The sequence below is a fragment of the Chrysemys picta genome, chromosome 3, assembly GCF_011386835.1.
Source record: "Chrysemys picta bellii isolate R12L10 chromosome 3, ASM1138683v2, whole genome shotgun sequence".
Taxonomy (NCBI): Eukaryota; Metazoa; Chordata; order Testudines; family Emydidae; genus Chrysemys; species Chrysemys picta.
This window is the reverse complement of record NC_088793.1, coordinates 195,924,095-195,941,974: the sequence shown is the minus strand read 5'-3', so window position 1 is coordinate 195,941,974 and position 17,880 is coordinate 195,924,095. Positions and strand designations below refer to the sequence as shown.

General features: G+C 39.3%; 1 protein-coding gene across 15 annotated transcripts in view; it reads left to right on the top strand.

Annotated features, from left to right (window-relative positions):
• The window catches only part of MACROD2 (mono-ADP ribosylhydrolase 2), a 1,307,214-nt gene that overhangs the window by 1,225,063 nt on the left and 64,271 nt on the right, over nt 1-17,880 (top strand). For 12 of the 15 annotated variants that reach the window (XM_042847036.2, XM_042847039.2, XM_042847045.2 and 9 more), the window contains one exon: nt 14,877-14,939. The exons of the other annotated variants lie outside the window; for them this stretch is intronic. In XM_042847036.2, coding sequence (XP_042702970.2) covers nt 14,877-14,939 — 63 coding nt within the window. The remainder of the gene's footprint in view (nt 1-14,876; nt 14,940-17,880) is intronic. 15 annotated transcript variants of the gene reach the window in all.

Here is a 17,880-nt window from a genome sequence, read left to right as displayed (position 1 = left end):
GTAAATAGCATGGCAGGAGAATGATTACGTTACCCTGGAACTGTAGAATGTCTGGGCTCCTTGAATTTGATGCTGTTCCGTGGATTTTGCTGATGCAGAATTGAGGCCTGTAACACATAATCACTGCTGCAAAATTTAATCTATTTGGTGATGGAATTCTCTTTTCCTTAGGCAGAAATCAAGTTGTAATGCATAAGGGCTGAAAGTCTAAATTTATACTCAAGAGTCCTTGTGATGGAAAAAAGTAATTAAAGCATCCACAGAGGGGGAAGGGCAGAGTGAGAGAGAGAGACTCTGGATCCGGTTTCTATAGAATTACCTTTGCCTCAGTTTAAAAGAGATGTCAAATAGTTTAGGCCCCTGATACTGAATTCCTACAAACTTGCGAAGTGGCCAGATTGTAATGTAACACCCTGTGAGCCATTGCAATGTAAGAAACTAGGGTTTGCACACATTTGTCTGAGAACAGAGTTTAGCCATAAACTAATGATCTAATTACTACCTAGTATGTTGTTTCTAATTAATTAAAAGAAATCTTATGGCAAGGCTTGCAGATGAACAAAGCTGTGAATACGTGGCATGATCCAGGATTGTGCATATGCATAGCTCTGTTTATATACTGCACACTCATTAGAGGGAAAATATTATTTCCCCCAAGCTGGCATCACCAATAATAATAACGAACCATAGAAACCACAAGAAGAGTCTATGTAAATGTCAAGTTCTGTAGGATTTTGTCCTGTACTAATAGTGCCCATTTAAAATAAAGGTGGGAATATGTAGCGAGGCCAAGGTTTACTCTTTTAACAGCCTACTGACTCTACCCTCAGTGCATGTCTCCAGATGGCAATCTGTAATACTGATCCACTGAGCTCAGTAATATTTTTCTACAACGTGCCCAGCTGCTTCACGGATTTGAGATAGTGTAGTAGTACCTTTTCAGTACATCTAAAATCTCTCCAGAAGATCATGGAAAACTGATTCCTGTATCATTACCCCCTCTGCAATGAAGGAATGTCAAATCAATGGCTGTTTGTAGGGAGTTTGTTTTCTAGTAAGCTAAAATATGCATTTGGCATGCTAATGAAAGTAATTTTATACTGGTTTCAGAGTAGCAACCATGTTAGTCTATATCCACAAAAAGAACAGGAGTACTTGTGGCACCTTAGAGACTAACAAATTTATTTGAGCATAAGCTTTCGTGGGCTACAGCCCACTTCATCGGATGTACTGAACCTCTGAAGTATTAATGGTCTCTCTTTTTATGCTACTAAAAGTATTGTTTTATATATTCGAACCATTGAGAGAGAAGCAAGTGTGAACTGCATAGCAGATTTTTCTACCAGCCATTTATTGCATTGTGTACGTGTTATAATGTAGGGTAGATAGAACATTATTTGGGAGTTCAGGAATAGATGGGGCACTCTTTACTCTTGAACTCCCTGAAGTATTTTAACTATTGCATTTGCAAATGTCCTGTTTATATTGTATATATATATATATATATATATATTTTACAATTGCACTGAGGGGTAAAATCAGCCAGTCGTCATTTTTACTTTAGCATCACTCAAACGCACTCAGAGATTGGCAGTCTAAAAAAAATTGAAGTATGAAAAACAAGTTTGCCACTACAAAAAGTGGTATTTCCTATCTTGGTGGCTTGATAAATGTAAGATTTTTAAAGTGACATTGTAGACAACCAAGATAATGAAAATCAAAATTCCCCCAAAGACATGTGAGTCTTTTTGCTTTATTTATGTTTTTGGAATTAACTAAATCTTAAAGATATGCCTATCCAAAGCTATAGGTACGCTTTGCCTCCATTAAAAACACAATGCAAAAATAAATACATAGGTAAAATAACAGCAAATGAAACAGACCTATCATGAATCAACACATGTTACTCCCATCACTCTTTTCCACACAGCAAAACCAAGAACTTCCGTGTGTCTCCTCTCTAGCTCAGCTAATGGACTTATGGACACTTTTGAGTAATAAGGATGAAATAATAGAGACTTTTGGTATGGCAAGGAGGAAGAGCTGTTGCTCATCAGTTCCATTGGGAATCTCTAGGCAAAAACAGAACCAAACCACTGAAGAGAAGCCTCATTCACTCCTGCCAAGGACCTTAGATGTATGAACATGATCTCATAATATCAAAGGCAACTGATAGATCTATCAGTATCATCATGGACACCTGATCTTTCTCCATTACCAGGAGTAGATAATTAACCCATGCAAGAAGAGCCATCTTGGTGCCTTACCCAGGTCAGAATCCTGATTGCACAGAGGATTTGAAGGCATACAGGAGCTCTGAGAGTTGTCCTGCTGCAGCCTTTTCCATAATCTTTACCAAAAAGTAAAGGTTAGATACTGTTTGATAGATGGGCAGACTGTTAGCATCAAGAGACTATAATTTGAAGCCTGACCCCCATGTAAGGAGGCTCTGTGGGAATTGTGCATCTTGGATAAATTCTGTTTTCTCTTTACCTGGCTGACAAGGAAAACTGTTTGATGGATGATCCAAGTCACAAGGGTCAAGATGTACACAAATCATATTAAAAACACTAGGTTGAGGAGAGTTCCTTTGCTTGATGAGGTAATCTGGCTATAGACCTCTTAGCTTTCAAGTCTAACATCATATGTCTGAAATATTGTTCAAAAGTGGGCAGAGATCTAGGCTCACTGATGGATGGAAGTTCTTGCCTCCTTCAGACAGAACCAAGTGTATGCATCACCTGTGTGTTCTCTTTTGCTTTGCATGAACAGGAAGTTGATTGTTGAAGTGCATCTAATTTGGATAGCTCTTTTGGCTCAGGAGATCTGGTAAACAGATAATTTTTTTCTAGAAAAAGAGATTTTTCCAGAGACAAAACTTTTATCTCCATCAGGAAAACATTTATTACACCCACATCTAGAGTCAGTGTTCTCTCAGTTAACTCACATGTGTTTTATTCCTAGTGTCTGGTAGAATTGTATCTGGTTAGAGATGAAGTCTGATTTATTTTTCCTCTCCTGGTCCCTGACTCAGCAAAGCACTCAAGCACATGCTTAACTTTAAAGATGTGAGTAATCCCATCCCTGTACAACAGAACATGCTTAAGTCCCTGGAAGTAATGGAGGCTTAAGGGCTTTGCTGAATCTTGGCCTTAAAGTCCATCTAGCAACTATTGGTGTTTACCATTCTCCAGCAGAGAGACATGGGTAATCATTAACTCTGTTAAACACATCCTTAAATGTCTTCCAATTCTATGCCCAGTTGGCAATCTCCTCCTCCTTAAAATTTGGACCCAATGTTAACTAGTATCTCACATTCCCCTTCTGACTAAGTTTCAGGGTGTCCTGAAAATGTATAGAGAATAATTGTTTTGCCCTTTGAGTAGAAAAGTGGTAATTGTATCTCTGTCATATCCCACAGGACAGTGGTGTTCAGCTATAAACCTGAACTACAGTCATGATATATTAAAAATGTTAAATGCAGTGTGTTGCATGCATCCTCAAAAAGAATATTTTAAACTAAGAAAAGATACCATAGAAGAAGTTATTTTGGGGATACAAAGCAGAAAATCAGAGAATCATAGGACTGGAAGGGACCTCGAAACGTTTCTCCTTAATGTAGAATAGTTATGTTTAAAGGGATGCTGTGAACCCCTTTCTACTTTGATTGAGGGCTTGTTACTTCATTTTTAATTTGAAGTCTGCCATCTGTCTTGACTGATTACAGCACTAAGGAAATCAGATGATCTGTTTCCATTTGGCTGGCAAAAAATATTGACAGTCTTTTTTTTCTACTTCTAAAATGAACACTTCTTGAAAGATTCTTTATTGTGTTTCGGTGGCTGCTAGTATTTCATTAAATTGCCGCATCCCACAGTGTTACAATGTAAAGCGTAATACAGCTTTGAAAATGCATCCCATTTTAATCTATGTTGCTAGGCCTGATCATTCCTCCTATGTCTCTCTGAGAATCCTCTTGGGTTTTTTATACAATTTTATATACACCTGTTATCAGGTAAACACCTGAGAGTGCTGTTTTCACTATGAATAATTTTTCAGTAGATTTTCCCACTATTGAGATAGTATACGTTGCAAAGTACTCATGTAATGTTGTCAGAAAAAAATTATATACAGTGACATGCCAAGTTACCTCCAGTACTCATCTGTCAAGGAAATAATTTCCCATTTCTATCCATTATGTGAATAACAATAAACCACTCTGATTATTCAAACTCAGGGCAGTACAGAGTGGCAGCACTGGCCCCACTGCTTATGAAATTTTAACACAACAAATTAGTAATATGTACATTTAGTGAACAAGGTCCAGCTCTGTGTGTGTGTGTGTGTGTATGTGTGTGTTTAATTAAGCAGGTTATTTTGTTTTCAACATATCTAATCTCATACATTGCTTTCTCTGACCTTCTCTTCTTCCTGTTACACCTCTGCACCCACATAATTGCATACGCTGTCTGTGAGCAATCATAATATGTCACTGGAGGCTTTATTTGCCTGTGGTTCTGAGGAAAAAACCACACACGCTGTGTTCTGCTTATTAGCAGGATGTTGTTAACAATGTATTAACTACTTCATCCTCAAATACATTGTATTACATACACACAATTAATAGATCAATCAATACAGTAGACACAAAACCACTGATCCTGAAGAAACAATCCTGACTGTTTCTGAATTGAATTATATCTGCCTACCCATCAACCAATCAATCAGAGGCAGCATTACCTCAAAAAATGGGCGCAGTGTTCAGAATCAAGATTGCTATTTCCAACTCTGCCATTGCTTTGCTGTTTGCTCTTGATCAAGTCACTTGAACTTTTTTTTTTTTGCTTAGTTTCTCTATTTGTGAAATTGAGATGACAATAATAACACGTTCACGGCACTATTTTAGATTTTAAGTGCTTTGACAAAGGTCTGTATTATTATTTCCATCATCCAGCTTAGGAAAACGTGAGGTACAAAGGGAGTATGTGTGTCACCTCTCCCCATGTGAACCCTAAAGCCTTAAAGATAAGAAGATAAATAAAAAGAATCCAACTATGCAGTATTTCTTTTTAACAGGGGCTTAGTCAACTTGATGTTAATTTGAACGTTTGTACTGCATAGTTCTGATCGATTGCCATTGAACTCACTTGCATACAAGTAATTTTACCAGGTGTCCTGTATTCAGCATAGGGAAATATGGTCACCCTAAGAATAGACCTCACAAATCACATCTCCTGAGTACCAACCTTCTGCCTTGTCTAGTGAACCGTCCTACCAGATCTAACCCTTAGTTATCTCACAAGGCTATTGTGGGGCTCAGTTACTTAAGGCCTGATCCAAAACCTATTGAAGTCAATGGGAAACCTCCCAATCACTTCAGTGGCCTTCCCTCAGTCCCTTAATGTTTTCTTAGTGCTTTGAATATATAAAGTACATTACATTATAATTGCTATTTTTACCTTTGAGATAACCCTCCTGCACTACACTATTTTCTCCTTCCCCACAGAACCTTACATTTGCTGACTAAAATGCTACAGGCAAATGAAAAAGTAACAAGGCGCTCCTAGCCAGCACTTAGCAGGCATGGCAAGCTGATAGCAGCATGTTAAATTCTAGCTCTGCACTGAGGTAAATTGTTAGAACAGCAAGCAGGGAATACGTCTCATAACTGCATTACACAGTAACTGGAGCTAATTCTTTCCTAACCCCTGTTAAAGTTTACCCCATAGGGTTATACACCAGTGGTGATTAAAATTGACCTAAATCATAATTTAATTAAAGAAATTAAAATGCAGATTGAAAATGTTCAGTAACCTTAGGCCACCACCCTAATGATTTCATTTTAATGTGTTTATAGCTTTGGAATAATGGGGTTTGTGTGTGTGTGGTTTTTGTTGTAATTTTGATATCTTTTTGCCACTGGGATACTGTGAAATGAAATGCTATCTGAGGTGCTGATTTTGATCCAAACATTTATGCATACCTTGTTGCATGTAAATAGCCCCATCCCACTGAGGTCAATAGGGAATTAAGTATAGGTATAAGTGATTGCAGGACTGGGGACTATGTTTTTAGTTTACCCTTGAGTTTATTCCCCTTCATTATCCCAGGTGGACCTTTATATTATTATTATTATTAATTTTATTTTCTGTTAAAAAGGTTAATAATCCTGTTTTTCCATTATGGAGCAAATCCTGGGTTACCTTGCATATACATCTCCAACCAAACGAGGGCCACTTACTACCAGAGCGCTGATTAGAAGACAGCCATGCCATTTCTGGCTGGAAACCCAGAGAGAGAGCACGTCCAGGGCTTCCATGACAGGAGTCATAGAGGGGCATCATATAGTGTGACCCAGAGCTCATAGATTTGGTCCACTTGGACTATGTGACTATTACAAGCAAGATATGACCCTGCGTCAGCGGCCCTTCATGAGCCATTTAACAGTAAGGGTGATTAACCACTGGAACAACTTCCCAAAGGATTGCAATGGCGTCAACTCTATTTCTACTCCGAGGGCTTGTCTTCACTAGCAGGGTAAGTCGACCTAAGTTATGCTACGTTATTCAGGTCATAGCTTAGGTCGACTTACCCTGGTGTCTTCACTGAGCTGCATCAACAGAAGGCGCTCTCTGATCGACTTACATTAATCTTCTCGGGGAGCTGGAGTACCAGAGTCAACCGGAGAGCGCTCTGCAGTCGATTTAGTGGGTCTTCGTTAGACCCACTAAATCGGCCCCTGCTGCATCGATTGCAGCAGCATCAATTTCCCCTTGGTGAAGACCAGCCCGAAGAAGGAACAGATTGTGTAGAACAAGCATTTCTCAGGCTGTTTGCTGCCAAAATACGTGCAGTATAAATGCTGCTTTTGCAGGGCATTTATTGTTCTATTTGGAGGGTGGAGTTAATGCCAGTTTCACTGGTTAACCAGAATTTAGCTCTTTGACTCAAAAATGTGGTACAGTTTGGGCTCTTTAATATTTTGTATTTCCCTGGAAAAAATGTTCCAGCTCTTTGCTGATGTTTTATGGTTAGAATCTGACACCCCCCCCCCCCAATTAGATTCATAGATTTTTGAAGTCAGAATGGACCATTGTGATCATCTAGTCTGACCTCCAACATAACACAGACCAGAGGACTTCCCTGAATTAATTCCTGTTTGAACTAGAACAGTCAATGGTTTAGCAATCCGTTCTCCAGAGAGCAATTACAGAGAAAATGGAAAATGCTAAAATCTCTCTCATGCTCCAGTTGTGAGATTATCTCCTGGTTTTTCTTAGAGTTCTTGTTTCATCCCTCTCTCATATGACTTTCTGCTTATTATTGTATCTGCTGCTTCGTTTTGGGGATGCTATTACAGCTGGCATATGACCCTGCATACTAAATACCTCTCTCTAGCACAAAGTGGGCAAACCCTTGCAGATTTTCATATCTTCTCGTTTTAGTTTGCTATTGTTCCTTTCTTTTCCTGCTTATTAACCATTGGCTAATCTGCTTACTACTAGATATTAAATGAAGGTGTGTATCCTCTTTGGAATTTCCTTACTGTCATCAAAGAAACAAATGAGACGCGAGTAGCGCCTATCAGTCAGTAGCCAGTTTGGCAAGAGAAAGCAAAAATAGATTGCCAAAAGTCTATACTTTAGAGGCTGATGTGCTTATTGTCCATATTATGCTACTGTAAGTCATGTACTCCTATGTTTTTGACTGTCTGCCATTCTGTGGGAAAAGAAACAGATGTTCCCATTTGTCTTTTGATGTGGCTCAAAACCATTTACATTTACTGGCCTAAAATAACACAAAATGTCACATTCCACTCTTCCTGTCATCTTTGGATTGAGTGACAGATTGCTACTCAATTACTAGCATAATGGAAAAGTAGATATTCTGAGGACAGTTGTCACCTAAAGGAAATACAGTTGCCAACTGCTGCTGTAATGGAAAGAGAAGGATGGCAGCTATCTCAGAGGGCATCCAAAGAAAATATATATATTTATCATTAATGGTGTCATCAAACAACAGCTTCCCGCTGCCCCTCCTTTCTTTCTCCAGCTATCTATCTCAATCCCCTGGGCCACTTCCACTCAGCACCAGCACCTTCGGCTCCTGCCTCTGGCTCCTTCACTCTCTTCCCAGGGCCTCAGGCCTGCAAGTCTTAGCGGCCCTGTTCATGGTGCTAGTTCTGCTGCAGCCCTCTAGGAGACCAGTCCCCTTGCTTGGGCTTCCTACAGCAGACTGACTTGCTCTGGTCTGCAGCTTCCTTTTATATGGTCCGACTTGGCCCTGATTGGCTGGTCCAGCCGCTGCCCTAACTGGCTGCAGCCGCTGTCCTAATTGGCTGTTTCCTTGCAGCCCTCCAGGCTGGATTTTAACCCTATCAGGGTCAGTTCGGGGCAGATGCCCTGTCAGACTCTGCCATAGTGAAAGGCTCCAGCAGCAGGGAATTCTTGGACACTTTCCCCATGGCTGGAGCTTTTCACTGCACCTGTAGCTACACACCAAAGCGACAAGCATAGATGCAGCCTGCTGCCTGATCTATTGATTGTGTATTGATTATGTTGATTACTTAAGAATTCCCAATTAACACTCAGAGGTTCGGTAGGTTCTTGTCCAAGAGCAGGCTCAATATTTTTAAAATTAAAGTTTAGTTGGGAACCCTGACATGCACAGTTGCAACACCCCCACTTAGGAAAAAACCTTCTGTATTTGTAATAGTTTTATTAACACAGTTAGCAAAGTTACAAACACATCAAACCAGTAAGAGAGAAAGAGCTAAAACAGAAAGTGCATCTGAGCCCATATACTCACGCCATACCTTGCTAAAGGACCCATAGTGTTAGTCATGCTCTTCATCATCTTTACAATCATCACCACCACCCCCAGTGGTCATCATCCTGGCATCTCCCAAGAGTTACATCTCCCAAGGCACACAGGCCGGGCTACAAATTTTATAATATGTTATACTGATGCCACTACGCCGAACGCATACCCAGTAGGGGTTTCATCCCCTTTTCCTTATTTATATTTCCTCACCCATCTAACTTTGGGGTGCCCTTCTCCCACAGGTTACTAGGCCTTTTACCCCAAGCTTATTAGCATATATGTCAATTAGTTACCGTGGCACGCTTGTGATCAGACATCTGATGATGTTTTAAACTTAAAATATCCCAAGCTTCTATAAACTAGCATCTTGTGGTTCCCTGACAGCAGTTAAGTCATTACAGCATTCTATCTTGTGATGGCTTATCATCTATGGTTACTCCTGGTTAACTACATATGCTAAGGTTTTGGGGCCTTGTTTAGTTAAGTTGTTGTACTACAGGTCTGAGGCCTGTAGGCTCATTTCTTTACTTTCTTAACTTGTACTTATGCCTTACCTAGCAAATACCTATGATCAACAACGTGTAATGGCTGTACTCCATAAGTGTAGATATAGCTTAAAAATTCCTTACTGCATGTTAATATAGCACAGTTAACTTATAATTCATACATTTCTCGGGGGAAGTTTTGGTTTCAACAAATTGGCATTTTCCATCCTTGTGGGCAGGAAAGTACCAAAGAAGCCCATCACAGTAGCCTTTATCTTCAAGAAGGGGAACTACACAAAAATGAGGAAGCTGACACTAAAAGGAACAGTCACTAGAGTAAAAAGTCTGCAAGCTGCATGGTAACTCTTTTAAAAAACCCATCATAACAGAGGCACAAACGAAATGCATCCCCCTCCCAATTAAAAAAATATTAAGAGGACCAAAAAATGCCACAAGAGAATAAATGAGGTGGTTAGAGGCAGAAAGGCATCCTTTAAAAATTGAAAAGAGCATAAACTCTGGCAGGTCAAGTGTAAAAGTATAATTAGGTAGGTCAAAAAAGCTTTTGAAGAATAACTAGTAGAAGAGGCAAATTCTAACAACACATTTTTTAAGTACCTCAAAAACAGGAAGCCTGCCAAACAATTAGTGGGGGCTACTGGGCGATTGAGGTGCTAAAGGAGCCCTCAAAGAAGACAAGGCCATGGCGGAGAAGCTAAATTAATTCTCTGCATTGGTCTTCACTGCAGTGGATGGGAGGGAGATTCCCACACCTGAGCCATTCTTTGTAGGTGAAGAATCCTAGAAACTGTCCCAGATGGAAGTGTTGCTAGATGAGGTTTTGGAATACATTTATAAATTAAACAGTAATAAGTCACCCACACCAGATGGTATTCAACCAATGAAGCTCTATTATTTTTAGATTACTGGAAAATCTTGCCCTAATCTTTTACTGTATTTGAAAGCAGGGTAAGAGAGAGGACTTCAGAGAAGTTTCTATGTGCACCGTTTCAGTTTTTGTTTAGGCATATAATTATCTTGCTCTAGGTAATTACAGAACACTATGATTTTGTTGAGGGTTTTTTTTTTTTTTTGGTCTTCCTGATGTTGAAGAATGGCGTGCAGTTGTTATGAGATACCTGACAACAGAGCCAAGGGAGACAGTTATGAGGATGGAGGACAAATTTCTCAAGCATATGAGATTGTCAAACAACCATATTTCCTGGAATGTATTATGCTCTAAGCATTATCAAGGCTCAGGGCTCGGGTCAGTGCAGACTGTAATAGGCTCCCTGATGCTTCACTCTCTCCATGTCAAAAAGAGCTTGGCCATAGGAGAGAATCTGGCCCTCCAAGTCTGTATGTCATTTAGCTTAGAAACACGTATTCACTCTTGGAGATTGTCTACACAAACATTTAGTTTGTGGCAAGCTGGAGTGTGAGCCTACCCCAGCCTAGCCTGCCATGCACGAAGTGTCCATGTGGATCCTGCTGATGCGCATTAAAATCCCTTAGTGCAAATTGATCTAGTCCCGTTTCAAAGCAGTGTAGATCAAAGTGTGATAAGGAACTGTTGGGCATGTCCGCAGAGGCTGCATGAACAGTTAGTACCCAACAGGCTAGTGCACGGTAGAGTTACACCCCAGCTTGCTGGGAGCTAAATGTTTGTGTATGAAAGGAGACTAGAGGAGCTTGGGTTGTTTAGTCTGACAAAGCGAAGGCTGAGAGGGGATATGATTGCTATCTTTAAATATATTAGAGGGATTAATACAAGGGAGGGAGAAGAATTATTCCAGCTTAGTACTAACGTGGATACAAGAACGAATGGATATAAACTGGCCGTGGGGAAGTTCAGGCTTGAAATTAGACGAAGGTTTCTGACCGTCAGAGGGGTGAAATATTGGAACGGCCTTCCGAGGGAAACGGTGGGGGCGAGGGACCTGTCTGGTTTTAAGATTAAGTTAGATAAGTTTATGGAGGGAATGATTTAATGGTAAAACATAGTAGTCAAGGAAAACCAAGCAATGGTAGGTAAATAGCATAATGGCTAAAAGGGGTCAGGATGGAGACTCTTGCCTATATGCTCGGGGTCTTACTGATCGCCATATTTGGGGTCGGGAAGGAATTTTCCTCCAGGGCAGATTGGCTGAGCCTCTGGAGGTTTTTCGCCTTCCTCCGCAGCATGGGGCAGGGATCTCTAACAGGAGGGTCTCTGCCGATTGAAGTCACTAATAACAGGATTGGGGACTTCAGCAGCAGAGTCCAGGGAAGGGGTAGGGACGGTTTTATGGCCTGCAGCATGCAGGGGGTCAGACCAGATGATCATAATGGTCCCTTCTGACCTTAAAGTCTATGAGTCTATGAGTCTATGAGACAAGCCCTTGATTACTAACTTTTCATTCAACTGTCAAGGGAAAGGATTTTAATTTTTCCACCCTCCCACTTTTGTTAAAGCAAATACATGCCCCACTCCATTGAAGGCACAACACGTCCTTTAAGAATACTGCTCCTTGTGTGTAAGATGAATTTGCATTCTATAGATAGATACATGATCCAGAGAGTTTGCTTGAAGAGGGGAATGCAAGAAATAAAGCCTTTATTTAAAATCTCTTGCATTTTTCTGGCATGAAAAAAGAATACAAAATCGGAGTTTCACTTACATTTCTGATTTTCTTTGAATTCAGTAAGAATTTAATGTTTAGGGCCTTATTCATGTCTACTTTACTCCAGTTTTAAGCCAGTATATCTCCAGTGAAATCAACTAGAGTTACACCAGTTTAAAACTGGAGGAACATACTGACGAGTCAGGCTGAGGTTATTTTAAAACTGTCCTTTTTAATATGAATTTACTCAGAATTTGAATTCATAAGAAACTGAATAACATGGAAACAAATAAGATTAAAAAAAATCTGATTTTAGCAAAATGAATAATATCCATATTGGTACTTGACTTGCTTTTACTGAATGTAGAAACAAATTAAGTGTTGTCCGTTCATCAGTAATTTAGTTACTGGAATAGTTTTCAGTAATAAATATCACAGCGGTTACCATTACAGCCTGACCTGCTTTTTCTGAATGTAAAGTACTGTGTAAAACTAAGCATGATGCAGTACACATTTAGGAAACGAACAGTCACAATTGAAATCATTGACGGTTTTGTTCTTTGCTTAGTTAGTAGTACTCCAATATTCTCACGTAGACATTACTGGTAATTACCTGCAAATGTTAATTGTACAGATTTTACTGGCTGCAGTGTTGTTGTTGCTGTGTTGGTTCCAGAGAGATTAAATATGTGAGGTAATATTTTTTATTGGACTAACTTCTGTTGGTGAAAGAGACAAGCTTTGAGCTATGCAGTGCTCTTGCTCAGAGTTTACTAGTGACCATTTCAATATTGTTTTACCACAAACCTTGACTATATGGTCTCATGCCACAGCGCCTGAACTAAACAACTTTATCACCTTGAAAACTCTCTCTTACGCTAAGCAAAGGATTCTCCCCAAACGTATTAGCTGTTTGCTGCAAAGTCCAAAATCCATATTTTAAAAAAAGTTTCAATTCTAGTGTGGTTAACTTTCTATTTTGTGTCTGCTCCCCATTTTGTAGCTGGATGATAAATAAAATGCTGGTGTTATCAAGTACTTCTGGTCATCCATGTAATGTGATTTTACAGGCTGAAGCCCACCAGTGGACTAAGAACTTTTACAGGATGAAGGCCACTAGCGAACTAGCTGTCCATTTAGACCAGTTAACATCAGTACGAAAAGTTACAAAACAACTAATGGGTTAGCTTCTCAGCTGATATAAATCAGTGTAGTTCCACGGAGGTCAGTGCAGCTACATCGATTTACACCCATTGAAACTGTGGCTCCAAATGTCTCAGAAACTGTATAAAACACACATTAATCTGATCGGCTAAGAATGTAACTCTATGAGTTATGGCTTAGAAAGAAAATACTTCTACACTAGTTCCACCTACTGGATTCTAAAATGTAATACCTGCCAAAGGACTAGGAAAACAAAATGTCTGAATGGATGGTAGCTAAATCAAGTGTGCTATTATAAGTTGCATGGTATTTACTTATGAAAAATACATTCTCTTTAGGGTTTTTTGTTTTTAATTCCATCAATCAAGATGCATTTCTGCTACCATTGTTCTCTGCAGCAGATGGCCCCATGTGTTAAGAGAAAGTAAGGTGCCCAAGATGGGAAGTGCTAAAGCAATAGGGTATATAAGTTATAAAAGTGAAAATCAAGTAGGAGAAATGATCACAGCAGGATGAGACAGCAGGATTCATGTTTATCATTATGAGGCCTTTTCCACAATCTGGAAATTAATTACTTTGCTATTTATTTATACACTCACAAACCGGTTTCTAGAATTCCTAATTAAATGTGATAACTAACTGTTGACTCTGTCAGAATAACCACTCTAGCGACATCTGATGCAGTATGTTACACTGCACCCTGATTGAATTGGCCCTGTCAACACTGGTTCTCCACTTGTGAGGTACTCCCTTCTCTTCATGTGTCATTATATAATGCCTGCATCTGTAACTTTCACTCCTTGCATCTGAAGAAGTGGAGTTTTTTACCTACAAAAGCTGATGCCTAAATAAATCTGTTACTCTTTAAGGTGTCACCGGACTCCTTGTTGTTTTTGTGGATACAGACTAACATGGCTACCCCCTGATACTTGCAATCTTTATGATTATTACAATTCTAAAATAGGGTTCTCTGTGTTTGAAAATACAGACTGCCTGGTTCTTTCCTAATCAGTTCACTCATAAGGCTGAGAGCTTGGTGCGCTGTCCCTGGCCTCTCCCTGTTGTATACCTTTCCCTGTGGTAATTCATTGTTTGGCACCTGTCTTCAGTAAGGAGCTGGGAGGGGGAGAAGGAGAATATGAATGCAAAAATGTCTAAATGAGCAATAAATCCTTTCATTCTTCCTTTTGTTTTTTCCTCTTTGATTCCTTTTAATCATTTGTTGTACATTTTTTAATGTAGCCTCGGTATCTTCGATATCTCTACATTCAGTCTCTTCAAGGCTTTACATTTGAAAGTAAAATTCTGACACGTCTCTCCCTGCTACGGTCACCCTGCGTAGTACTGATTAAAGCTACAGTCACCCTGCCATAGCACTGATTAAAATAGGTTGTTCAAGTGTAAGATTTGGGTACTTCAAAGTTCTTATATAAATGTGACTGGAAAAAATAATCTTTTCACAGAACAAGTAAAACACAATCAACCAATAAACACATCCACTGTAGATGTTCCATAAGCAAAAACAACTTTGTGGAATATGTAGATGTTTCCAGGGTTATGAAATAATTCTGCCTTTTGCTATAAAACCTTTAATCTGCCAGACAGTTTGAAAACCCTAAATGCAACTATTTATGTTCGTAATTTTTCAGTTTCCCCCTACCTATACATCTCTCCCTGCTTTATCACAGGGCTCTGTCATAAATTAACAGTTTATGCTACATTGGTTACAATTAATTTCAGTGCTGCTTGTTACCAATAAAAAGATACTTCATAAATAATTTTTGTGTGGTTTTCTTGATAGATGATAATAGCAGAGAAGAGACGCAAAGTAATGAAGAAACTGAGGGCCAGAGCCAAGAAGCAGGTTTGTGCTGAGCTCTTTAAAGCATTCTCCCAGGCTTTATCCACCTTGGTGAACAATAACCTTAGTCAATGCTATTGACTGAAAATGTTTGTACGTTTTCACCAGATTAACCCAGGGCTTGTGCAGTTCTCCCGTTGGAGACCACAGCTCCATTCATTATGAATGAATCTGTTGCAGTGCAGGAATGCAGACTTTCCTGTTAAGTTACTAGCTCCACATTCCCTCTTTAAATTGGAATATATCTCGCTAATCCGCTAAGTAGAAAAAATAATTTTCCATGCATGTTTACATCAGTGTAGCACTCTATAAGAAAGAATAATGAAAAAAAAATAAGTTTGGGGAGAAGAGGGAGAGATCTAAAACTGGTCTCTCAAGGTTTTAATGGTACTTTTAGATTGTAATAGCTATTTTTTTCCAGTAATTTCTCTGCTGATCCCAGAAAATTGGATTATTAAGATTTACATCCAAACAGAAAGAGCCTACATGTGAAAATCAAAACCTGCAAGTAAATGTCAGAGTTCATAAAGTACTAGATTTGCACATGGTGTGTTTATAAATGTATGTTACAAGTTATGAATTGGATATTTTAAAATAAAAGGGTACTCTGTTCCAAATGTATCCAGCAAACAGAAATGACAACCAGAATTGAGCAGTTTTCAAAATAACTGAAGTGATCATCAAAACCACTATAAATACCCTTATTCCTTTGGATTTCCAACACTCTGCTACACAGTAAAGTGTTTTTCTTATTTTTTTTTAATGTTGTGCTATGTCTGATTGGTACCATCTAAATAGTATACTGGAACAGTGTGTTGCCTACACATACTGAATTCGGGTAGCATGAAACTTTTCTACTTAGAACTTTTCAATCAGCTCCGAAAACTTTTATTATTACCTAGAAGATGGAGAGGGCCAGTCAGTAAATGCAGCAGAGTGAGGCCGCAAGGTAGCCTGCCTACGTTACTGAGTCATCTGGTCTGTTGACTGCCTTGTGGCTCCTTGTGAAGAGAGAAATTTGTGTTGCGATGAACTTCTTTCCCCCCTTTACTCCACCCTGTAGAGGAAACACTGTGTATGAAAGCCTTTCCCTGTTCTCCTCTGCATTCTACTCTAGTTTTATTCCGTTCTCTGTTAAACTGAGGCCATTCTTGGATGCTCGGAATTTAGCAGGTTTCATCCACTTACCTCTCCTCCCTGTTCTTACTTTCTTTAATCTTACCACAACAAAAACACACAGGCACTAACTCATGTTCTTCAAGGGCCTGATCCAGAGCCTATTGAAGGCAGTGGAAGGACTCCCATTGACTTCAATGGGCCTTGGATCCAGCCCCCTAAGCTCTGGACTCTCCTTTTATCCCACCAGGGTAAGCAGACTACAGTATCATGCAAGAGAGTTAGAACAAAGCCAGTCACCAACCACGCTTCCTTTCCTACATTTAACAGCTTCACCTCTGCAGTGCTCATAGACTTAAGCAGCCAAAGGGCAAGAGTCATGAGATCACTGAATTTGGGTCTTTTGTGTAGTAGCGAGTTGCAGTACCAGCCTGTAGCTGCTTTGAAAATTCTGCATAACCTTTGCCTGATGAACCATTAGTTCAGTATTTGTCTTTTAACTTTACAAAATAGTGCTTTGCTTGTAGTTCAAAGCAGTCCAAACTCCAGAGGTTTCTGCTCAACCTAGATAAATTACCTTCTAAAAATACCCTGAGTGGCCCACTAGACATTCAAATATTTTAGCTATATCTTCTGATTAAATGCATATTTCCTGTGTTTATTAACTCATGAAACAACTAAGTTGCAGTGAGTTGCATTTCATCTTTCCCATGGGAAGCAACTGTGAAAATACTTACCTTTTAAAACTATTACTTAGCTTGCTTGGCTGTCTAAAAGTGTGTTGTTTCTTTCAGAAGTGCCATTATGACGTGTCACTGTTACAAACTGTTATACTCAGTTTATCAGAAACATGATGTTCATTCTTTTACTATCATTTATAATATTGGTACTCAGTGTATCATAACTAAACTCTCAACTCGTAGGGTTATTGGTGGATTCAGCATTATTCGGTGGGGCAAAATAATGCATGGAACTTTTAAGACCACTTCTATTTCTGTCCATTGTTTACTTGGCAATACGCATGTGAAATTACCTTATTTTCATGCACAATTGCTGAAATGGTTGGCGAAATGTAGAAAATATAGTCAGTTGCACACACAAAAAATTCTAATCATTATGAAGAACATGCTTATTATTAGGAAGTTTATAAGGAGCAACCTTTTCACTGCTTTTCAAGTGTGCACATTTCTGTTCCTTTTTGTAAACCAAAAGGGAGATCTTTCAGGGGATAATAACAAACACATCACAAATGTATTACTTTTACAATTCCAAAAGAATCTAAACTATCATCACTAAACATCTGAGTTAATAATCTTAAAAAGCACTACATCCGTTTCTAGCCTTTAGCACAACAGCTAGGAAACTCAGGTTCAATTCCCACATTGAACTTAGGTCTCCTGTGTTGCAGAAGACTGTCCTAGCTACTGGGCTATTGAATTGTACCTGGGTCTCCTCCCTCCCGTGTGAGTGCCCTAACTGCTGAGCTAAAGGCTACAAAGTGACATAGCGCTTTCAGTTTTGGTCTTTGCCAGTCTCTCCTCATGAAGCTGTTCCACTTTTCATAAATAATTGGTCAGTGGAGCAGGGATATGAACTTGGGTCCCCCAAATCATAGATAAGTGCCCTGACCACCAGGATATTGAGTCATTCTTACTCTTGTTCCCTCACCCAATTACTATTCGTTGTTATTATAAACAAATTTGAACTGCCACTATGAATGACAAAATTTCACTCTGCTCTAGTGGTCAATACATTTCATTGTCCACGTGTTTGCATGTGAATCCTGTAACCAGATTCTTATTAAAATAGTATTAATATTTTGCAAAAT